Raw genomic sequence first — 20,058 nt, 5'->3', positions numbered from 1 at the left:
CAGTTTGATCATTGGAATAATATATTCCACGTTTCATAAATAAATATCCTCCTCACAATCTGCGGAGAGAAAAGGATCCTCTGCTCTCTCTGATCTTCAGATAATATTTTTGTGACAAAACTCTAGTATGCTGTTGCTTTTTATACAGTTCTCTGCCTACATATTTCACAGCTTTTTTTTTCAGTCTTTTGTTGTAACTAAACAAGTATAACTTCAAAATTCAGAAAGTCAGAGTGTGTTTTGCATCATTTTTTTTTTGGTGTTTCCAGACTCCAGTAACACAACCACCACCAGAAGAAGAAGAGGAGGCTGAGGAGGAGGAACCAGAGGAGCTCGGCCATGTTGACACATACGCAGAGTACAAACCCTCAAAATGTGAGCGGCTAGACTCAATATCAGGATCTAATTCCTTCATATTTCTCATTTTGTGCCTTTTATACGTTTCTAAGACGATTATTTGTTATTTTAGCCACAATAGGAATTTCACATCCTGACATTGTCGTGGAAACCAACACGCTGTCCAGCGTCCCTCCTCCGGACATCACATACACTCTATCTATCCAGGACTCAACTATTAACAGTGGCCTGCTGTCTGCACTGCAGTTAGAGGCCATTATCTACGCCTGCCAGGTAAAAATACCTGCACAAAATCTTCAAATCCTCTTTAATCGTTCATTAGTTCAATTCGGTTCTAATGTCATGTTTTTCTTCTCTCTGTGCAGCAACATGAGGTGATTCTCCAGAACAACCAGAGAGCAGGCTTCCTGATTGGAGATGGGGCAGGCGTTGGAAAGGGACGCACCGTGGCAGGAATCATTCTGGAGAACTACCTTAAGGGACGAAAGAAAGCACTGTGGTAAGAAGATACACACATCCGAGAGGTGCTAAATACAGCGCGTTGCTGTGTCTTTTTGTCATTCTAAAACTACAAACCTATTAATTGATAGACCAGTTTAAACAAGGGCAAACTATGTTTTTTTTATATTTTGCTAATAAAAATCTGAAAAAGTAGGATGTGCTTTAAAGAGTTTGTGACCTGTGCAAAACAGGTGGAAGAAGGCACTGTATATTTTCTTATATTATAAATAGCCAATATTTAAAGAGGGGAAATTATGTAAAATCGACTTCTTGAGCTTTACACCATGTTGTAATATTATTTCTTCATCAAAGACATACCTGGGGATTTGCTTTAATTCTTCCATGCATCTTTGAGAAGTCCTTTAATCGCTTATGGCAACCATTCAAAACGTTTGCCTTGACAAAGCACCGCCCATTTTCACAAAGCTCCTCCCAACTGCTGCAGTCTCCAGTCTCCTTAAAGAGACAGAGGCCAATTTCAAGGCGTCAAAGTGAAATTTTTTTGAAGCTTTGATTGATGTATGTGGTATTTTACAACAAGTGATTGTTACTTGTAGTTTGTGACTGTAAAATACATAATACCATTTCTTTAACATTTTAGTTTTGGGGTAAACTAACACTGCACTCAAAATGAAACATGGTAGTGGTACCATCATGCTGTGAGTATATTTTGAAGAAATTTTGCAAAGACAATTTGCCAAAAACGAGCATCTGGATAATAGACACATATCCCAAAAGACCTCAGCTGTAGTTCTAGCAGGAGGTGGGTTTAATGGAGTAAGTTTAGGACTTATTGTGCACTAGATAATGCTTATCATGTTAGAGCCTGTGAAATAGCGATCAGAGTTACATATTATTTTCCTGCTCCTTCCCTCAGGTTCAGCATATCCAATGACCTGAAATACGACGCAGAGAGAGATCTCAAAGACATAGATGCAGGAAATATCCCGGTGCATGCCTTAAACAAGGTCAGTTAAGGGAAGCAATTAGCGTAAAGCTGAAAGGATTTGTTTCTGTTGTCCATGTGGGAATCAATTTGGATGGTTCTTTATCTTCAATCGTTTTGAATGTTCTTGTAGATAAAGTATGGAGACACAGCTACCTCAGAAGGAGTCCTGTTTGCAACTTACTCTGCACTCATCGGAGAGAGCCAGGCAGGAGGCCAGCACCGGACGAGAATCAAACAGATCCTGGACTGGTGCAAGCAGGACTTTGATGGAGTTGTATCCTTCCACACAGATGTCCATGTTGCGCACAAACTGTCATTTCTGCTTTCGTCTGAACTTTAAATCCATCTCTGTCGTTCACACCTTGACCTCTCGCTGCCATAGATTATTTTTGATGAATGCCACAAAGCCAAGAACGCCACATCCACAAAAATGGGCAAGGCAGTTCTTGACCTGCAGAACAAGCTGCCACACGCCAGAGTGGTGTACGCCAGTGCCACAGGTAAAGCTGACAAAAAAAAAACATCGGCTGATGCCAAGAAGGATATGGAACAAGATTTGAAAATATACGTATCTTTCAGGTGCCTCTGAGCCAAAGAACATGATTTATATGAGCCGCCTGGGAATCTGGGGCGAGGGAACACCCTTCAGGACCTTTGATGACTTCCTGCATGCCATTGAGAAGAGGTATGTAGAGTGTGAAAGAAAAATCCTTTCGAGCCTCTGACTCAAAGGGTTACATTAGCTAGCTACTAACGTAGCCTTGCTAACTACCTGGCTAGCTTTTCTGCTTCTGTCATGGGTAAGTGCAAATGTGTTGCCAGTTGGCTGGATAACGTTTGTTTTTGCCACTGGCTCACTCCGGTAGACAACTGAAACGAGGCTAGGTGCAGAAAAAAAACTTTTAAGCACGATGGAGGTTTTTACGATGATGATTGTTGATGATTGATTTATTTTTCAATCTTAAATTTCATTCAATGTGGCATTAAAAGGGTCTTAAAAAGTCTTAGATTTGACCTGCAGATACCCTGTTAATTTATTTTGATGCTTTAGTTCTACAGCTATGGGTGTTTCACCCATCAGTTAATCATGTAAATGATTTATTTACAGAGGGGTCGGGGCTATGGAGATCGTGGCCATGGACATGAAAGTGAGCGGCATGTATATTGCCAGACAGCTGAGCTTCTCTGGCGTTTCTTTCCGCATCGAGGAGATCGGCCTGGACAGCGACTTCAAAGAGGTCTACAACAAAGCCGCCAAGCTGGTGAGTCTCTTCACTCTCTCAGAAGTGAATCGCCTCACCCTGCCTTTCACATTATTTTTGTCTTAATTTCTTTTACAAACATCTTGAGCTTTTCCAGCTGACATCTTGACTCTGTGTGCAGTGGGCGGAGGCATTGAAAATGTTCATGCAGGCTGCTGACGAGCTGGGGCTGGTCAGCAGGAAGTCCCTGTGGGGACAGTTCTGGTCATCTCACCAGCGCTTCTTCAAATACCTTTGTATCGCTGCCAAGGTGCGCTGCTTGGTGGAGCTGGCTCAGAAGGAGCTGGAGGCTGGAAAGGTCAGTACAGCACACCCTGGAGAACAAGTTGTTTTTTTTCTTATTGTTATGAGACAAAGATTAAAGCATCAGCTGCTGTTCTGCACACTGAGAAACGGTGGAATATTTGTTTAAGTTTGTAATAATTTCAGACACAGTTTCACTATTAGTTCTGCAAGTTGTTTTTGTCAAACATTGTGAAAAAGAATGGAGATTGATTATTTGTATTTTTATGATCTGGATAAGTATGGGAAAAGAAAACATTTTGGAAAAACTCCCATTGTCTGAAAATAATTATCAGTTAATTTTTTTTATTTGTTTGTTTGGCCACGTTAATGAGCTAAAAAAACATTCAAGTACTGAACTTTATCTCAATTTTTGCATCTTTCCGTTCCAAAACAAGTCCTTAAGTGAACAAAATGTAGAAATTAGTCTCTATTTAAGCTGGTTTATATTCAAGAAAAGCTGATGTAAATTTTTTAAATTATTGTTCCATCATAGTGCATCGTAATCGGGCTGCAGTCCACTGGAGAATCACGCACCAGAGAGGTCTTGGATGAAAACGATGGGCATCTTGACAGATTTGTTTCTGCAGCAGAGTGAGTAAAATATTGTCCCAGTTTTTCTGGCTCTTTGGTTTCATTTCTGATAGTCGAAACCACACCAGCATTAAAATAGTAATGTTTCAAACTTTCATTTTAAGTATATGACTGACAGTATCGACCTTGTTTTCACTGTTTGATGTCTGGATTAATTCCACTTTGTGTCTTTTTTGTGTCAAATGATCAAGTAGTGATTCAATTGCGGAGGTTGTTCCTCACAATGTGTGAGTGGCTCTCGTCATGCAGCTTGGTTTGTGCTAATTTAAACCGTGTTACCGCTTTGTTGTCTGCAGCTATTTTATCATAGAATGACTCATTCATAAAAATGAAAAAAAAAAGAAGGAAGTTTTGGGTGCTGAACTTAGCTGACCCCAAGCCTTTTGCGGCAGACGTGTCTGAAAGCCGGATCATATTAGGTCGTCCAGTAGCATCTTCATCTGCCTGTCAGCATCTGGCAGCTTTCGGAAGCCCGAAGAAGGAATGCACAGTGTTGGAAATCTGCCCTTCGTTGTCTTTATTGCTTTGACATCACAAGAAAAGTTTGTCTCTCTTTTTCTCTTCCTCTCTCCAGGGGAGTATTCCAGTCTCTTGTAACAAAGCACTTTCCTTCAGAGAAACAAAGGAGAGAGAAGGCACCAGGGAATAAAAGAAAAAAAGGTACGAAGCACAATGAATCGATTTGACTCACAAAACCACAGATGACTGGGTTTCTACAAAGTATGGAAGAGTAAGAAATTAGCTTTTATTATTTCCCGGGTGTGGAAAAGTATGAAAAAGACACACTAAAGAACTTTTTTATCAGTACTGTGCCTCATCACGGCATAAATTTTTTTAAGAACACTTCAGTATTTTCGGTTTGTGACTTGCTACTGAATTCACACTCATAATAAAAAATTTAATCGCGGTTTTGGACTTTAAATGCAGATCTTTGGGGTAAAACACAATCGAGTCATTACTGTATCATCACGTCCAATTTTCCATTCAGGGAAGCCTCGAGGTCGCCAGGCAAAGATGCCCAAGCACACAGTGGACAGCGGCGGAGTGATCAACATCTCTGACGACAGCAGCAGTGACTCTGAGGGGATGGACACCGACTCCAACTCTTCGCCAGACTCCCTGCAAGACAACGATGACGTCATCTTTGTTAACCACACTAGCCACCAGTCAGGTAGAGCCTTTGGCCGTCAATATCTTTCCGCCGTCGCCTCGCAAGCAGGGTAAATTTTACAAGTCACCTTGACTGTGCTCTTCTTTTTCTTGCGTTTACAGCTAGGATAGAGGAGATGAAGCACAGCCTGCTCAATAAAATTGCTGAACTGGGAAAAGAACTACCTCTCAACACATTGGATGTGCTTATAGATAGGTTTGGAGGACCAGATAAAGTTTCTGAGGTATGAAGTTTGTCTATTTTTATATTTTGCTGAAAATGTTTGATTCGAAAATGAGATTTTTCTTAAATATATGTATTTTAACAGATGACTGGACGTAAAGGTCGCGTGGTGCGGCGTCCAGACGGCACCGTTCGCTACGAGTCCCGGGCCGAGCAAGGCTCCACCATCGACCAAATCAACATCAAGGAGAAGGACCGCTTCATGTGTGGAGAAAAGGTCAGCAAAGGCAATTTAACAAAATGAGGGTCCATCACTGTTGAAACAGAATAGAATAGGATAGACTTCACTGATCTCCAAGGAGAAATGGCTTTTTTGTTGACAAGCTACTCCATTCAGAGTATTAACTACTGGCAAATGCAAATACATGATATAACATTTATTAAATATGACCTAAATATAGAATAAATCAATTAAATAATAAATATGTACATAGGATTAAACAGTATGTATAAATAAATCAAAAAATAACTCCAGCGTAAACTTAGACTTAAAGACACTTAAAGTCGGCTGTTGTATAATCTGACAGCTACAGGCAGGAACGATTTCCTGTGGCGCTGCTTCATGGACGTCCGTCTGCTTGACGTGCATTAACATCCAGGCTTGTGTGTTGCAGTTGGTGGCCATCATCTCAGAAGCAGCCAGCTCAGGGATTTCCCTGCAGGCCGACAAACGAGTGAAGAACCAGAGGCGAAGGGTCCACATGACCTTGGAGCTGCCGTGGAGTGCAGACCGGGCCATCCAGCAGTTCGGTAAGTCAGGGAAATGAACCTCGGAATCACAAAGCTGGGGAACTTTGTAGAAAAAACATCTGACCTTTTGAAGCAGTTTTTGTTGTCTGTTAGCTGCGATTCACACAGAACCGTTTTGTCTCTGTCAGAAAGTCATCACTGACCTCAGAACCCACATGCAGCCTTCAGAGTAATTATTTGTCTATGAATCATCAGCTAATATGTTAAAAACTGCCCCCCTGTCCAATTTTTAGATTTGTCCCAGGGTTATGTCAGCTCTCTAAAGTTAGCTCCAATGTCAGACTCTTTGACTTTATGTCAAAGGTCTTATTAGTAGGTTGATCTTTTTTTAAGAGATTTAAACCAAAGTTGCCTTTATATCCAAATGAGGAGAAAAAGTTCCCCCAAATGTTTCTGAAAATATAAAAGCTGTGGTTATAAAAATCATTCTGCAATTTTCTCTCTTGTTGTTTTACCCCGACTCTCCTTGTTTTCTTACCTAAGCTGAATAGTGACGTCCTCTTCCTCCTCTGTGGTTTCTGCAAGAGCACACTCCCACAAATACCTTCATTCATTTGCTTGATTTTTTTTTCCCCAGCTATATATTTATTCTAATAGGTTTTTGTGTTTAGTTTGCCGTTTCACACAGATAGTTCCCACTCCTACTCAGAGCCAGCATAAATAGTGTATTTCATCATGAAACATTTATGTGCAAGTTGCAGAAGGTTGATGAGAAAAAAAACATTGGAAATTTTTTATTCATCCCTATCAATCTGTTCAGGCTTCACGGTCACCTCTTACCATGAAGCCTGTTTTCACAGTTTCTGCGAAACTGTGTTTGTTGTTACATAATCCGAAATGTGCAACAAACAACATCCCCAACTTGTTTTAAATTTGTTTCTGACATTTAGAGCGTCTTATCTTAAAATCTGCAGTCTTGTGACAGTGACTTGTATGTCATTAGGAAACCTCACATGGAATGAAGTTTTTCACTTGTGAACACATGCCTACACCGCTCTAATGAAAGGTGTGAAGTTGTGAATCACTACACAGAGGACGAATTAAGCAACAATCTGTTGTCATCATCTTCAGAAGCTGTAGGTACACACTCACCTCCCCTTGTCTTCTGTTTTTTTTTTTCCAGGTCGCACTCACCGGTCCAATCAAGTCACAGCACCAGAGTACATCTTCCTCATCTCAGAGTTGGCCGGGGAGAGACGTTTCGCATCTATTGTGGCCAAAAGACTCGAGAGCCTGGTAAGTGGTTAGACATGGCCTGAAAAAAACTCAGCTTGATCAACTTTAACCAATAGTCAGCTGGCTGGATACTCAGATATCCAGTCATTTTTGTCCTCAGTGAAAGCATCATGTCTACCAGGTGGTGGTAACAAAACATTCTTCAGTGTAGAAGTTGTTACTCCAGGAAGACGACTTAGACTTAGCTGTATTCAGTAGCCGTGATGTGGGATTTTTTTAAAATATGGATGTTCTTTTGTATGAAACGTGTTTTAAAAATCTGAATCGATAATTAGAGTCAGGATTATACACCTGGTGACTGCTAATTTGAAAACACTTACTGGATAATCACAACCGCATGAAAATGTTGTTGTTTTCAAGGTAGCCGTAAAAATGGAGTATTCCCCAAATACATTTTTATAACCACTGGAAGACTGGAAGGCAATCATTTTTATACTGATCTGAAATATTTTTTTTGTAATAACCTTTAAGGTGAAATCAGAATTGACTGAAATGCGTCTCCAGTTTGATGTGTTTGTTATGGTTTGTACTGCATCTTTATTTTTCCTTTCACCAGAGGAAATCTTCCCCATGACTAGAGGTGTTTTGTTCTTTCTAAATCTGTGAAAAAAAACAAAACTGTTTTATTGAAAACAAGGAAGATCTTCTCTCTGTTTTTATTTTCTATGGAGTCTGGGTTTTCACTGCGACTTCACCCTTTGTCCTTCCTGTTCCTTTGGGATGTTTGCCCGAGGATCCTTTGTTTCTTCACAAACCTCAACACATTCTGGGTCTTTCCCCTAACGGAAAACCGAGCGAGCAAAGCAAAAGCACCCCTGTCTTAATGATTTAAGACTACAGTTATTTTCCATCATTATCGATGCTTTTCGGCGCTAGCACTCGTCTATTTCCATAGTGACACAGCATGACGGCTGTTTTAGGGGAAAACGGTAGGGAAGGGGAAAGGGAACGGCGGTTCCAGGAAGTCGTTTCTGCCTTTTCGCCAGCTGAGTGTGTGGTAAATATGTATCAAGAATAGTTCGCATCTGATCCGGCCGTGTGCTCAAACCGGACACAGTCAGCCCAACCGGACAGCTTTGCAGCCAATGGACACAAGAATAGTTGTGGAATCAGTTTTGGCAAAGCGATCCAGCTGTTTTCCTATCATTCCTTTATTTTAGCTGGCGCTGCCTGAGACTTGGCTTTGTCTGACATTTCCCTCACGCACTCAGACTTTAGTTTGAACGTGATTATAGTGTGAGAGAAAACAAAAGAACTGAACAAATGTGAATAACTTTAAAGTTAAACAAAGAAAGTAGAGCATCAGTTAGGAAACAAATTTGTTGTCATCTGTGTGTTAGGTGTGGGTATTGACTGCACTGAGACCCTAAAAAAAGTGCTGATCAAAGTATGAACTCAGTACATGTAGACTAAAGTTTTTAGAATATTATCAGTTGGGTTTTGATACATAGACTTAGGTGATTTCAGGGTGTGTTCACACCAGGCGTGTTTAGTCTGTTTAACTCTAGTTAGTTTGTCTAGAAGGTGGGATTCACTTGGGAAGGTGTGAATGCACAATCGAATTCTGTTGCTCATTCTGGTCTGCTTAAAAACCTTGGTCTCGGTTCAATTGAGGTGACCTCTGGTGCGGTCCAAATGAATTCGGTAAATTCTTACGCATTGCTAAGAATTTACCACCTTAGCAATGCATAAGGTGGTAAACTGTTACTAGCATTGAAGCTCATGACATTGAATTGTTGTTGCTATTCCTGTGTGCAGGGTGCTTTGACCCACGGTGACAGGAGAGCCACTGAATCGAGGGACCTGAGCAAGTACAACTTTGAGAACAAGGTGTGTGTTTTCAGGAGTCGTTTACTGGAATGTAACACTCAGCCTAATATATTAAAATTATGTAGTTTCTTGAAATACGCTCATAAGAGTACAAAAACATTTTCTTTCTGCAGTATGGTACCAAGGCCCTGGATAAAATCACCAAATCAATCAATGGATACATAGAAAACAAGGTGCCTCCTCCCAAAGGATACCCCGAAGGGGACGCCATGTTCTTCAGAGGTCAGACTAGATTCAGAGAACATCTTTCTCCAGCTTACAGTCTCCTGTTGTCTGGTAACTAAAATGTTTTTATATCGTTTATTTTAGACATGAAAGTTGGAATGATGGATGTGGGCATCATCTGTAAGGAGCCTCGCTTTGGCATCAGTACTGAGAAAGGTAAGAGTTTCCAAACGGCATTTTGTTTGAACCGTGTGTTCAGGTTTCGTCACAAAGCTGTGTTGTGTTATGTCAGACTGCAGCATCACCAAGTTCCTGAACCGCATCCTGGGCCTGGAGGTCCACAAGCAGAACTACCTCTTCCAGTACTTCACAGATAACTTCGACTACCTGATTGAGAAGGACAAGAAGGAGGGAAAATACGACATGGGAATCCTAGGTACGGTGTCTCAACAGGGTTACTTTTTGGGTAAACATAAAATAGCTCATAAAATCCAACTAATGTGGATCTTTTATCGCCACACAATCAGCTGCTGGCAGGTGTGGGGTTTATAATTTGTTGGTTTACAGGTAATAAAGTGTAATCCTCTATTTATTGTCTTGCGACTAACCCAGATCTGGCCCCCGGCAATGATGAGATTTATGAGGAGAAGCAGGAAACTTTCCTGACAGTCGGAAATCCTCAAGATGGACAGGTTGTTCTTTATAAGGTAGGCACTGCACAACCTCACCTCCGGTGTGTTACGGTTTATGTCAGCTCTGAGACTCTTGTCAGTGTCATTTTTAAGGATTTTCCGATGCTTAAAATCCTTGAAAATAGGAATATTTTCCCATCCATAGTGTTTTCAAGGTTTCAAAAGTGCTTGGTATACTGTCTGCCCAGTTTTATAATAAAATTATAATAAACTTTTTTGGAGCAAAGCGTCTTTACAGTAAGTCAATTGATTATTTATATTGTGTTTAAACATTTAATTTGAGCTGGAAGGTCGTTTAACTAAGTGCAAAGCAATTTGTTCAACGTAATGAATATTTCATTTTCCTAATGACTCATGACTTATTGATCTGTGTAATTGAATTAAAGGTTGTCTTACATTTTGTACATTACAGTTATTGAAATTTGTTAATTTAGTGTTTTGTTCTTAGATCGTTCAGGTGTGTAGGGTGAGTGAGAGAGACTTTTCAACAACAAAAAAATGTTGTATTTTAGTTTCCATTGCCCCTGCTATGTCGAATACAATCACAATATGCTATTAATAACAGTAGTAAATGGTGTCATGTATTAGTGAATTGAAATTGTCTTTTTTAGACTCATTAGATTCACTTGTATTGTTTTTATCTCATGTGGTGCTGGAAAAGTTTTCAAGCGTTCCCTGAAAAGCGCTTAAATTATACTGTGGGAAAAGTGGACAAACTCCACTATGACATCATTTAGTTGAAATACTCTGCTACCCATCATAAAGAGTTGATGTTTCAGGTATGCAACATAACGGTAGACGCGTCATAGTGACGTATGACCAGCATGTTTTCACAGTACATTGTGTTTCTGTTCTCCGCTTAGATTTTATCTGGAGAAACTCTTTAATCTCTCGCTGTCTCTTCCTGTTATTCCAGGTAAATTTATAGGGCTCTAATAAGCCTCTTAGTCATCCACTCACAATAAAATCAACAGCCAAGATTTCAAAGCTTTCAGGTGGATTTTACATCAGAACAACGTTCGATATGAAGAAAAAAGAAAAACTTTTTTCCATGTAACCTGCCCTCCCCCAAGCGGTTGCGACTGCAGTATTAGAGTTTTGATTGATGTCACTTTGCCAGCAGTAAGACTATGATTATACAAGCTTAGCCCGGGGCTGTGGAGCCCATGCAGATTCTAGTTGTAGGTGGCAACAGGATAATTACTGGTATCTGCCACTTTTAACTGCCTGCTTCAGGCCAACCTACACTTGACATTTCGGAGTCGGCCGTCAAACTGAATCCTGCGGACAGAGACCATTTTAATAAGCTCGGAGAGGGAGTTACACGAGTCACCTGTGTGAGTCTAGGACCGTCTGATAATAGAGAACAGTCTGGTGAAAATGATTATTTTCCTCTTGTAGTCTTTTAAGTCAGACCCTGCTGGCTGGCTTCAGCACCTGGAGCTTCTGCATAAGTTGTTACTGGTGGTACACTGGTGTGTACCAGCACATGATCATCATGTGCTGGTACACATCCACCATAACTAAAACCAACGTTAGGTCTTCGTTGGCAAAAAGAAAAAACAAAAAAAACCATTTTGATCTCATCTGACTAAACTGTATTAACTCCAGTTAGTCCTAGAAGACTTTACAGCACAAGCTTCATGTTTATGTTTGTGATGGTAGGACAGGAATAAGCTTGTCGCAACAATTAATGAATCAAATGATAAATTAAGATGAATTTACAGAGACTTCATAATCCATTTTACTTATGGTTTCTGTTTCTGTTTTACTTATTGACTTTGGTTGCCTGGTTTTATTTTTATATTTTTAAAATATCTTCCAGTCCTGGTGTTAAGTGTTCTTTAGAAAATTTAAGGTTTTTTTTTGGTCTTCGCATTATTATAATGTTATCAATATAAATTTGAAAAATGATCTCAAAGCAATATTACCATCTATTGGAATAATTACTGGGAAAATTTAAAGTCCAACAAAATTTCAAACAGGAAATGTTTTTGTTTTCTGCTATCTCTTCCAGCCAAGTTGTTGGCATGTGGATGATGTGTCGCACAGTTTAATAAGTATAGTTCTAATGATTGTTATTGAGTGGCGTGAAGCTTTAGGGTTGTTTTGCTTCCCATAGCATCCTGTTCACTCTGTGCTCTACCAATATAAATAAGGATCCTCATCCAGCATAGGACCCAGTGGCTGTGTTGTGTCTTATTTACACCCCACTGAAACTTGAAGTAAAAAAAATTATTTATGACATTTCTGAAAGGCTTACCTGCTTGCATTTGTGAGTCTCTGAAAGATGATCAAATAAGTGGCAGAAATATGTAGAAACAAATGGTGGTTTTACACAGCAAAACCAAAATGAATATTTCACAGGATATTAAGGTTTATTACATTTTTGTTAGGAATTACAAAACATAAGAAAGGGTAAAGGTAAAAGATGTTTCAGTAGCTTATAGCGCTAACTTGTAGCTATCCTCTTGAGTGTTGCTTTATTAGTCTTCGATATTTGTTGAACAGATGTTTGCAGACACCTAAAGTCACATCACACGCTTGACCCTCATGTTTTTTGCCCTGCAGATCAGCGTGGACAGAGGAATGCCGTGGGAGGAGGCGTACAACAGGTCACTGAAGCTCACCGGTCCTGAAGAGGGATTCTACCTTTCCCATAAGGTCCGCTCATCCATCTCTGTCCAGGCTCCCTAAAGCTTCCCTGTGTGCGGTAAAAGAATCAGATACTAAAATTGTGTGTTCTCTCTCCAGCTGCGAGGTAACAGCCCGTGTGTGCTGCTGGCCGAGCAGGGAAGAGGTAAAAACTTCAACATCTACAAGCCCAACATTGGCAAGCAGACGCAGCCTGAGAGCCTCAGCAACCTGCAGCAACGTTACAGAAAGGTAAGAAGTCAAGTAACCAGAAATATTGCTTTCCTATCCACTGCGTCTAGCACATTTAAATAAACTTTTTATACTTCCATCATATTTTTGTCTATTTTATGATATTTTCTCCACCTTAATTTTTTTTAGCAAATATTGATTATTTCCTGACATTGCCATTTAAAAACTAATAGCTCTGGAAATTGCTTTGAAAAAGATGGATGTTCATAGCCTGGAGTCTGCTGCCCCCTGGTGGACTTGTTTCGCCAAAGCCGTGTTGGTGCTTTGCGAGTCTGCACTTGCTGAACTTTCGACAGATTATCATGTTGACTCTCTGCTGTTTCAGGTTACTTTCTTGGAGGCCAGGGAGAGCTGGGAGAACCAGTTCACCTTTTCCTTTAAGAACTGCAGCCACGCCAACTGGTGAGTAACAAAAACATCCACAACATCCCCAAGGATTATCAGCTCAAGCTTCCTCTGATCAGTCCAGTAATTATTATAGCTTGTAAAATCATTGGAGTTATAAATAAATGTCACACTTAGCAAATAAAAACAATGAAAATAGAAGAAATCCAATTGCCTTCTACCTTAGCGTTTGTCAAGCACTGGATGGCTGTTAATCCATTTCCTGTCTGCCTCTCAAAGGAATGGGAAGTGTAAGAAAATCGAGGAGGGCCAGGAGTGCCTGGCGGGCATGCGTCTCCGCCAGTATCACATGCTGTGCGGAGCTTTGTTACGGGTGTGGAAGCGGGTCTCCGACGTCGTGTCCGACATCACCAGCTCCAGCATTCTGCAGATCGTCCGCCTCAAAACCAAGCAGCACAACAAGCAAGTCGGTGAGTGCATCCAACGTTTCAGCGTCGTGCACACGACTGCATGGAAGTCCTTGGGGACGACTGAGGTCTACGTGTGAATGATCTTCACAAGAATTAGCTGCAAATGTCATAAAAATAAAATGTCCTTGTATTCGAATGAAGTTTGTGAGCATCCATCTTTACGTTTTGCCACAGATTCTTGATGATGATTGACATCCTTGAAGGCCAATTTTGTTTTTGGAGATTTTACAATTCATTTTAGTTGCAGTCTCGGTTATATGTGGTTTTTATTTCCATTTTAGTTATTGTTTTGAGATATTTAAAATATTTTTCCACTGAAGAAAAATATTTCTTAGTCTTCAAAATTTGCAAGCTTGAGAGAGCGAACTTGCACCATCATCAATATATTACTTGAAGATTGGCTGGAAGCAGTTATATTATCGTTTATCACAATAATTTCTGGTACGATTTATTGTCCAGAAAAATGTGCTATTATGACTACTTTTTGTAATTTTATCACAAAGAATCCAAACTTCATGTAGTTTGCTGTTGCAACATGACAAAATCTGCAGGTAAATTAATACTTTTGCAAGGAAACTTTATGTTTTAAGTAAGGGGGCTGTTGAATAGAGAGTTGTTTGATGTGTTTAAGAAGCGTTTGATTGGTCTCTCGAGACTCATTGGTTTCTCTCTCTCCGCGGTCGCTGCACACAGGCATCAAGATCCCAGAAAACTGCGTGGCCCGCGTGCGCGAGGAGCTGATGCAGATGGACGAGGAGGTGAAACGGAGGCGAAAGGAGAAGGAGCAGCAGGAGCGCATGCGCAAAATGGAGCAGGAGAACAAGCACCTTCTGGAGAACCTGTTCAGCCAGAAGCCCATCCAAAACCAGTCGCTCGCCCATACTCTGGTGTCCAACCCGTTCCCCAAACAGAACCTGAACGCTCTGCAGAGGACTCAGCTCGGCAGCTTCTCCCAGCCGTCCTCCCACAGCCCATCGCTGTTCGCTCTCAACGGCTGGTCCAACAACTCCTCCTCCTCCTCATTGCCCTCTTCCTCCTCCGCCACCAACGGCCAGGTCTGCCAGCCCAGCCACAGATTCCCGCCGTTCTACGGCTCGTCATCTTTCATGTCTTTCCCTCAATCCAAGAACCCGCCGCTCCAGCTCACCCAGTTCCCGCCGGCTGCTCTTCTGTCTTCCAAGAGCCCTCTGGACGAAATCTTGGACCTGACCGTGAGCCCGCCTTCTTCGTCTCCGGACAGCACCACGGCCAACCCGGCCGCGTTCGTGGATGATTTCAACCTGGACGTTCTCTTGGGCCAGACGCCGCCGGACATGTTGACCGCCCCGCAGACGCAGCTGCCCCATCTCGACCTGCAGCACATCCTGCAGCACACGTCGGAGACGGCGGCGACGCCGTCCAGCCAGTTTGACCTGCAGCGCGCGCCGGAGCCGCAGCAGGAGCAGCAGACGCAGGTGCAAAGCCGCGACTTGTTGGTCAACAACCACCAGGACATACTAGAGCTACTTTGCGCGAACCTGTCTCCGCCCCCGCCCGCGCAGAAAGCCATCTCGTCGTCTTCCGCTCTGCCCCACTACCCCAATCCGTCCTCCTCGTCCTCGTCATCCTCCTCCTCGTCCTCGCTGTACTCCAGCGCGGCGCACTCCTCCTGCTTTACGGCGAACCCGCTGCTGCCGCTCTCGGACCCTTTACCCAACGGCCAGTGCGGCGCGGGCGCGCTGGACGTCCGCGAGGCTCTGAACAGCATGCTGCAAGCCGGACCCGACCGCAAGTCCGTCATCCAGTACCGTCAGCAAGACTGAGAGCTCAAATCGTTACAAACTGTCTGGAATCTGTCCTTTTTTTTTTTTTTTTTTTTTTTTGGTGTTTTGGTTTTTGTGTTTTTTTTTTTTTTTTAAAGCAGATCGCATCTTGTTTGCTGCTGTCTAGAATCTGTCCTACCCTCCTTCCTCTCCCCCCCGACCCTCTGACCCCCTGAACCCCTCAGGGCCTATAGTCACGTCACTGCCTGTCCTGTGCTGGACCCCCTCCCGCCCCCTGAGGTGATGGCAGACTCAGTCGATAGCAGATTTCTGCACCAAAGTGTGCCCTACACAGTAAAAGGCAGCTGTTTTACAAGTAAAAAACAAAACAAAACCAAAAAAAAACTAACCACCTTTTAGTGGGAAAAAAAAACAGGAGCTGTCAAGAAACACAAAACTTATTCACTGAGGCATGGAAATTTTTAAAAACAAACAACAACAACAAATCCCGCTGCTGATTCGTAACGAGTGAAGTTGCTGGAAGCTCTAAAAACGTCTCTCACCATTTACAACTTTTGCTATTTCTGTTACTTTTCTGGGGGGAAAACATGTATGCTGAGTTTGAGTGAAACAAAACAAAACAACAGAGAGAGAGAGAGAAAGAGAAAACATGAAATCTTTTTAGCTGGTTAGCCACGAAATGCCTCCTTCTTCTGTTATTTCCTCCACATCGTCCCTCCTGGTTCTCTCCCTGCTTCTATGAACACTAGCGCGAGGAAGAAGAAAGGGAGGAAGATCAGCCTGCTGTTGCGACAAACAGTGCCTTCAGAGGAAAACCTATAAATGCAGTCTTTAATACTCCTTGTAGCCTAATGTATAGATTTGTACTCTTGAGCGGTGGTTTTATTCTTAATTTAATACATGTTTATTTGTATTTAACTTTGACCCCATGAATGAGTGAGTGAGTGAGTCAGCCGCCATTTAGTCGGTTCTTTCCTGGTGTAAAGTTGTCTGCTTTGCTGCTCTTTGGTTGGAAAACAAATCAGGGGAAGGATTCAAGGTGTCGAGAGGTGAAGCGAGTGGACAGACTCGCACACGACAGCTTGGCTAACACCTGGTTAGACGCTTGGAGGTTATCAGGTCTCTGAAACGGAAAACACTACGCTCAGAGAAGCCCCGTCATGTTCTCGCACCAGGACCTCTGGACCAGATTGCATCTCTTCTTCTCTGTTGTTGCCCTCCTCCTCCTCATTTCTTCATCCTCATCCGCCTCCTTCCTGGTCAAAATCTCCGTCTTGTCTCGATTTTTTTATTTATTTTTTTTTTGTAGCACTCCTCCGATGCAGATTCTGTTTTATATTGGAGCTCTTTGAGTGTTTGTAAATGTGTGTTTGTCCTCTTGAATTTGTTTCCCTCTGTAGGCATGGGCTGGTATGAGATTCTCGTGTAAAAATCACAATAAAATTTTCAATGAAACAGAAAAGAAGCGATTTCTAACTAAAATATAGTCAAATATTTATTATTATTATTGCTTTATAAAATAATTCTATCTATTAGATTTATGTGTTTATCAGCAGGAATACTTTTCAGCCAGCTGACCAGTAGTGAGCAGCGGTACTCATGTGACGCAACTTTAAACTGTCAACCTTGATAACTGTAACCAGCTCATGCCTCGTTTCAGTCTCTAAAACCCGTGGAAAAACACAGAAAGTCGCGGTTTTTGTCTCTTGTTTTTTTTTTTTTGTTTGTTTGTTTTGTTTTGTTTTTTTCATTTCTATCCATCATCTTCGACATAGGAAAACAGAAAGGCTGAGCAGCTATGCTGTCCTTTTTCAGCTCTCAGCGTGTATGATGTTTCCTAAACCTAACATCTGGTGATATTCGTGTGTGAAAACAATGCACTGTAGCTGGTTCGTGACAAATTGCCAGAAGTTCAACTTGTCGAAAAAGCAATAACCAATACAATAGTTTTGAAACGAAACAACAACAACAACAAAAAAAAACGTTTACGCTCCAGCAGGCAAAGCTTTGCGGCTGTAGTCGTAGTTGTGGTTTGAATCCTTATTTCCGTCACGTTCGTTTTGTAAAGTACACTTTGACTCGGTGAGCGTGACGAGCTGGTGTTTCACGTATTGCTATTCTGAAACCTATTGTTATTTATATTTAAGGGATATTTAGATTTTAGACATGTTATCTTCTTATAGTAGTCCGTGGTATATTTTGGTCAGGGAAGTTACTTTGTGTTGAAGATTGCTTAAGAGTAAAACAAATTTTTATTATAACCTGCCACCAAATAAGATTGCACTGTTCTGTACTGCTGTACAGTGTCTGGGTTTATTTTAGCTCCCGCTGTCCTCTCGACCCGTTCGTCCCAGAAATACCAAAGTGTTCCACAGACAGACACCCCTAAAGATACTGGCTCCAACATGCGAGACCTTTTATCAATCTCAGGAAGAAACCCACCGTGTCAGGGCGTTCACACGATTATATTGTTTTTTTGTTGTTTTCTTTTCCCTTGTAACAGTGATGAAACTAATGCTTCTGGGGTTTGTTTGTTTGTTTGTTTCTTAACTCTGTGCTGTGACTCTTGCTGTATTTATGTTGGAGATTTAATGTGATTACTTTATTTGTCCTTGTGAAAATGCTAGTGATTTTAAATGTTTATGCCATCTTAGGGCAAAGATCAAAGCCTCTTTCGTTTAAGAAATTTTACCTTTTCTGCGGACAATTCTATTTTTATCCATTTTTTTTAGCTTCATTCACACCTGGGATATATTTTAACACAGAAATAACAGATCTAAGCCTTTCCCACCTCATTTCACAGATTGTTAAGACTCACTCAAAGCAATTATTTCTCTTTCTCATATTTCTCTTCAGGCACATTCCAAGACGTCAGTCTGCAAAAGCTTTCTTTGTGTTTTTTTCTTTTTTTTTCTTTGTTTGTTTGTCACAAAAGTTAAAGCTTTACGTGTTTGAGGGATTTATAGATATATAAATTTATATTTACAGCAATTTCATTGTTTTATTTGCTTAGGTAGGCCTTTAATCATATATCATTTTTGCACTAAGAATGGCATAATCCAGTTACTGTTTGTGTTGGCTATGATTGAGCAGTGCAAGCTTGGCGTCTCTGTTCTTTACACTTGCTCTCTGTATACTGTAACCATGTTTCTCGTTCCTTCACCATTTGCATATTATTATATAAATGTTATCACTCTGAAATAATTTATTGCTAACAAAAAAAATGACACAAAAACATGCTACTGATTGTATGTATTTTTAAACAAAGCCTATTTTTTCTGTAAAAAAAAAAATAAGACAAAAACTGTGTTCAGCACTTTTATTCTGGGTTTTGCTTTTGTTTTCTATATATTTATAATTTAGATCTAAATGTATATATTGTAAAATTTGTGCCTTTCGACTAATTCTTTAAGAAAAGGTTTTCTACTCATTAAAGGAAGGACTATATGAAACTGCAATCTTAACTTTGTAAACAAATAAAAACTTGAAGATTGCTGAAGCGGAGTCGTGTTTGTTTATTTGAGTTTTTACGCTTTACAATATTATTTTGAGTTCATATTTTAAATTATGTCATGAAGAAGAAGTTGCACTGAGCAGTTATAAAAATCGCGATCGCCCTCTCCTGGATGAATGACGCAACTGCATTAAAGTTTACTTTTAAACTCCAGATTTGTCATTTAATCAGCAGGAATATGTTTATTTTATGAAGCTACGAAGGTCTCAGAGGTTTCTCAGAGAACTTTGAATATCTCACCGGTCTGTTCAGTCCACAATCGAGGAGGAAGTAAAAAGGGAAAGAGTATAAAGCACAACTGCAAACAGACAGAGACCTGTCTAACCTGATGGAGAAGAAGAAATCTACAGCTCAGACGGGAGAAAATGTGATGCATATTGAAAAGTGACAGGAAGAACGTGGTCGAAAGAAAGCACAGATAGGTCCTGTTAAATGTCTAGCTAAAGGGAAATGCTGAATAAGTTGATGTGGTCAAAGCAGAACAACAATAAATTTTGAGAAATAATGCAAACAGCTGCGTCTGGGGAAATAACTGCACATTATCATGAACATAACATCTCAACGGTGGAACATGGTGGTGGCAACATCATGCTGTGAGGATGTATATCATAGCAGGGACAGCTGGGAATCTAGTCGATTAGTGGAGCTAAATATTGGAAAAACATTCTGAAAAATATACAAGGACAAGAACCAAAGCGATTCATTCAAGCACTGGCCAAACGTTTTTGTTTTTTTTTTTGTTATTTCCATCCATTTGACTGGTATGTCCAGCTTCACGTGACTCAAAATCCCAATACAATAATGGTTGCAAAATAAATGTGAAAATGTTCAGGGGTATGACCAATCTTGTGAGGTGATGTAGTACACACAGATTTTAGATTGCGTTTCATAAAAACTGAAGTACTGTATTGCTGTAATATATTACTACTACTACTACTACTACAAATAATAATAATAATAATAACAATAATAATAATAATAATAATAATAATAATAATAATAATAATAATAATAATAATAATAATAATAATAATAATAATAATAATAATAATAGATATCTCATTTAAAA

General features: G+C 40.6%; 1 protein-coding gene across 3 annotated transcripts in view; it reads left to right on the top strand.

Moving 5' to 3' along the window:
- si:ch73-63e15.2 (protein strawberry notch homolog 2) overlaps positions 1-18,970 on the top strand; it is a 69,763-nt gene extending 50,793 nt beyond the window's left edge. For all 3 annotated transcript variants that reach the window (XM_044129771.1, XM_044129772.1, XM_044129773.1), the window contains 26 exons: positions 270-375; positions 470-630; positions 723-856; positions 1,736-1,826; positions 1,938-2,081; positions 2,190-2,307; positions 2,387-2,492; positions 2,916-3,069; positions 3,191-3,367; positions 3,848-3,945; positions 4,520-4,605; positions 4,934-5,116; positions 5,218-5,339; positions 5,424-5,555; positions 5,953-6,088; positions 7,212-7,324; positions 9,083-9,154; positions 9,268-9,376; positions 9,464-9,535; positions 9,612-9,755; positions 9,932-10,026; positions 12,583-12,675; positions 12,766-12,897; positions 13,223-13,299; positions 13,522-13,712; positions 14,406-18,970. In XM_044129771.1, coding sequence (XP_043985706.1) covers positions 270-375; positions 470-630; positions 723-856; positions 1,736-1,826; positions 1,938-2,081; positions 2,190-2,307; positions 2,387-2,492; positions 2,916-3,069; positions 3,191-3,367; positions 3,848-3,945; positions 4,520-4,605; positions 4,934-5,116; positions 5,218-5,339; positions 5,424-5,555; positions 5,953-6,088; positions 7,212-7,324; positions 9,083-9,154; positions 9,268-9,376; positions 9,464-9,535; positions 9,612-9,755; positions 9,932-10,026; positions 12,583-12,675; positions 12,766-12,897; positions 13,223-13,299; positions 13,522-13,712; positions 14,406-15,514 — 4,155 coding nt within the window. In that variant the 3' untranslated portion in view covers positions 15,515-18,970. The remainder of the gene's footprint in view (positions 1-269; positions 376-469; positions 631-722; positions 857-1,735; positions 1,827-1,937; positions 2,082-2,189; positions 2,308-2,386; positions 2,493-2,915; positions 3,070-3,190; positions 3,368-3,847; positions 3,946-4,519; positions 4,606-4,933; positions 5,117-5,217; positions 5,340-5,423; positions 5,556-5,952; positions 6,089-7,211; positions 7,325-9,082; positions 9,155-9,267; positions 9,377-9,463; positions 9,536-9,611; positions 9,756-9,931; positions 10,027-12,582; positions 12,676-12,765; positions 12,898-13,222; positions 13,300-13,521; positions 13,713-14,405) is intronic.
- The last annotated feature ends 1,088 nt before the right edge of the window (positions 18,971-20,058 follow it).

Source organism: Gambusia affinis, linkage group LG10, assembly GCF_019740435.1.
Source record: "Gambusia affinis linkage group LG10, SWU_Gaff_1.0, whole genome shotgun sequence".
Classification (NCBI taxonomy): domain Eukaryota; kingdom Metazoa; phylum Chordata; class Actinopteri; order Cyprinodontiformes; family Poeciliidae; genus Gambusia; species Gambusia affinis.
Note: the sequence above shows the minus strand (reverse complement) of the source record. Positions and strands in the feature narration are given on the sequence as shown.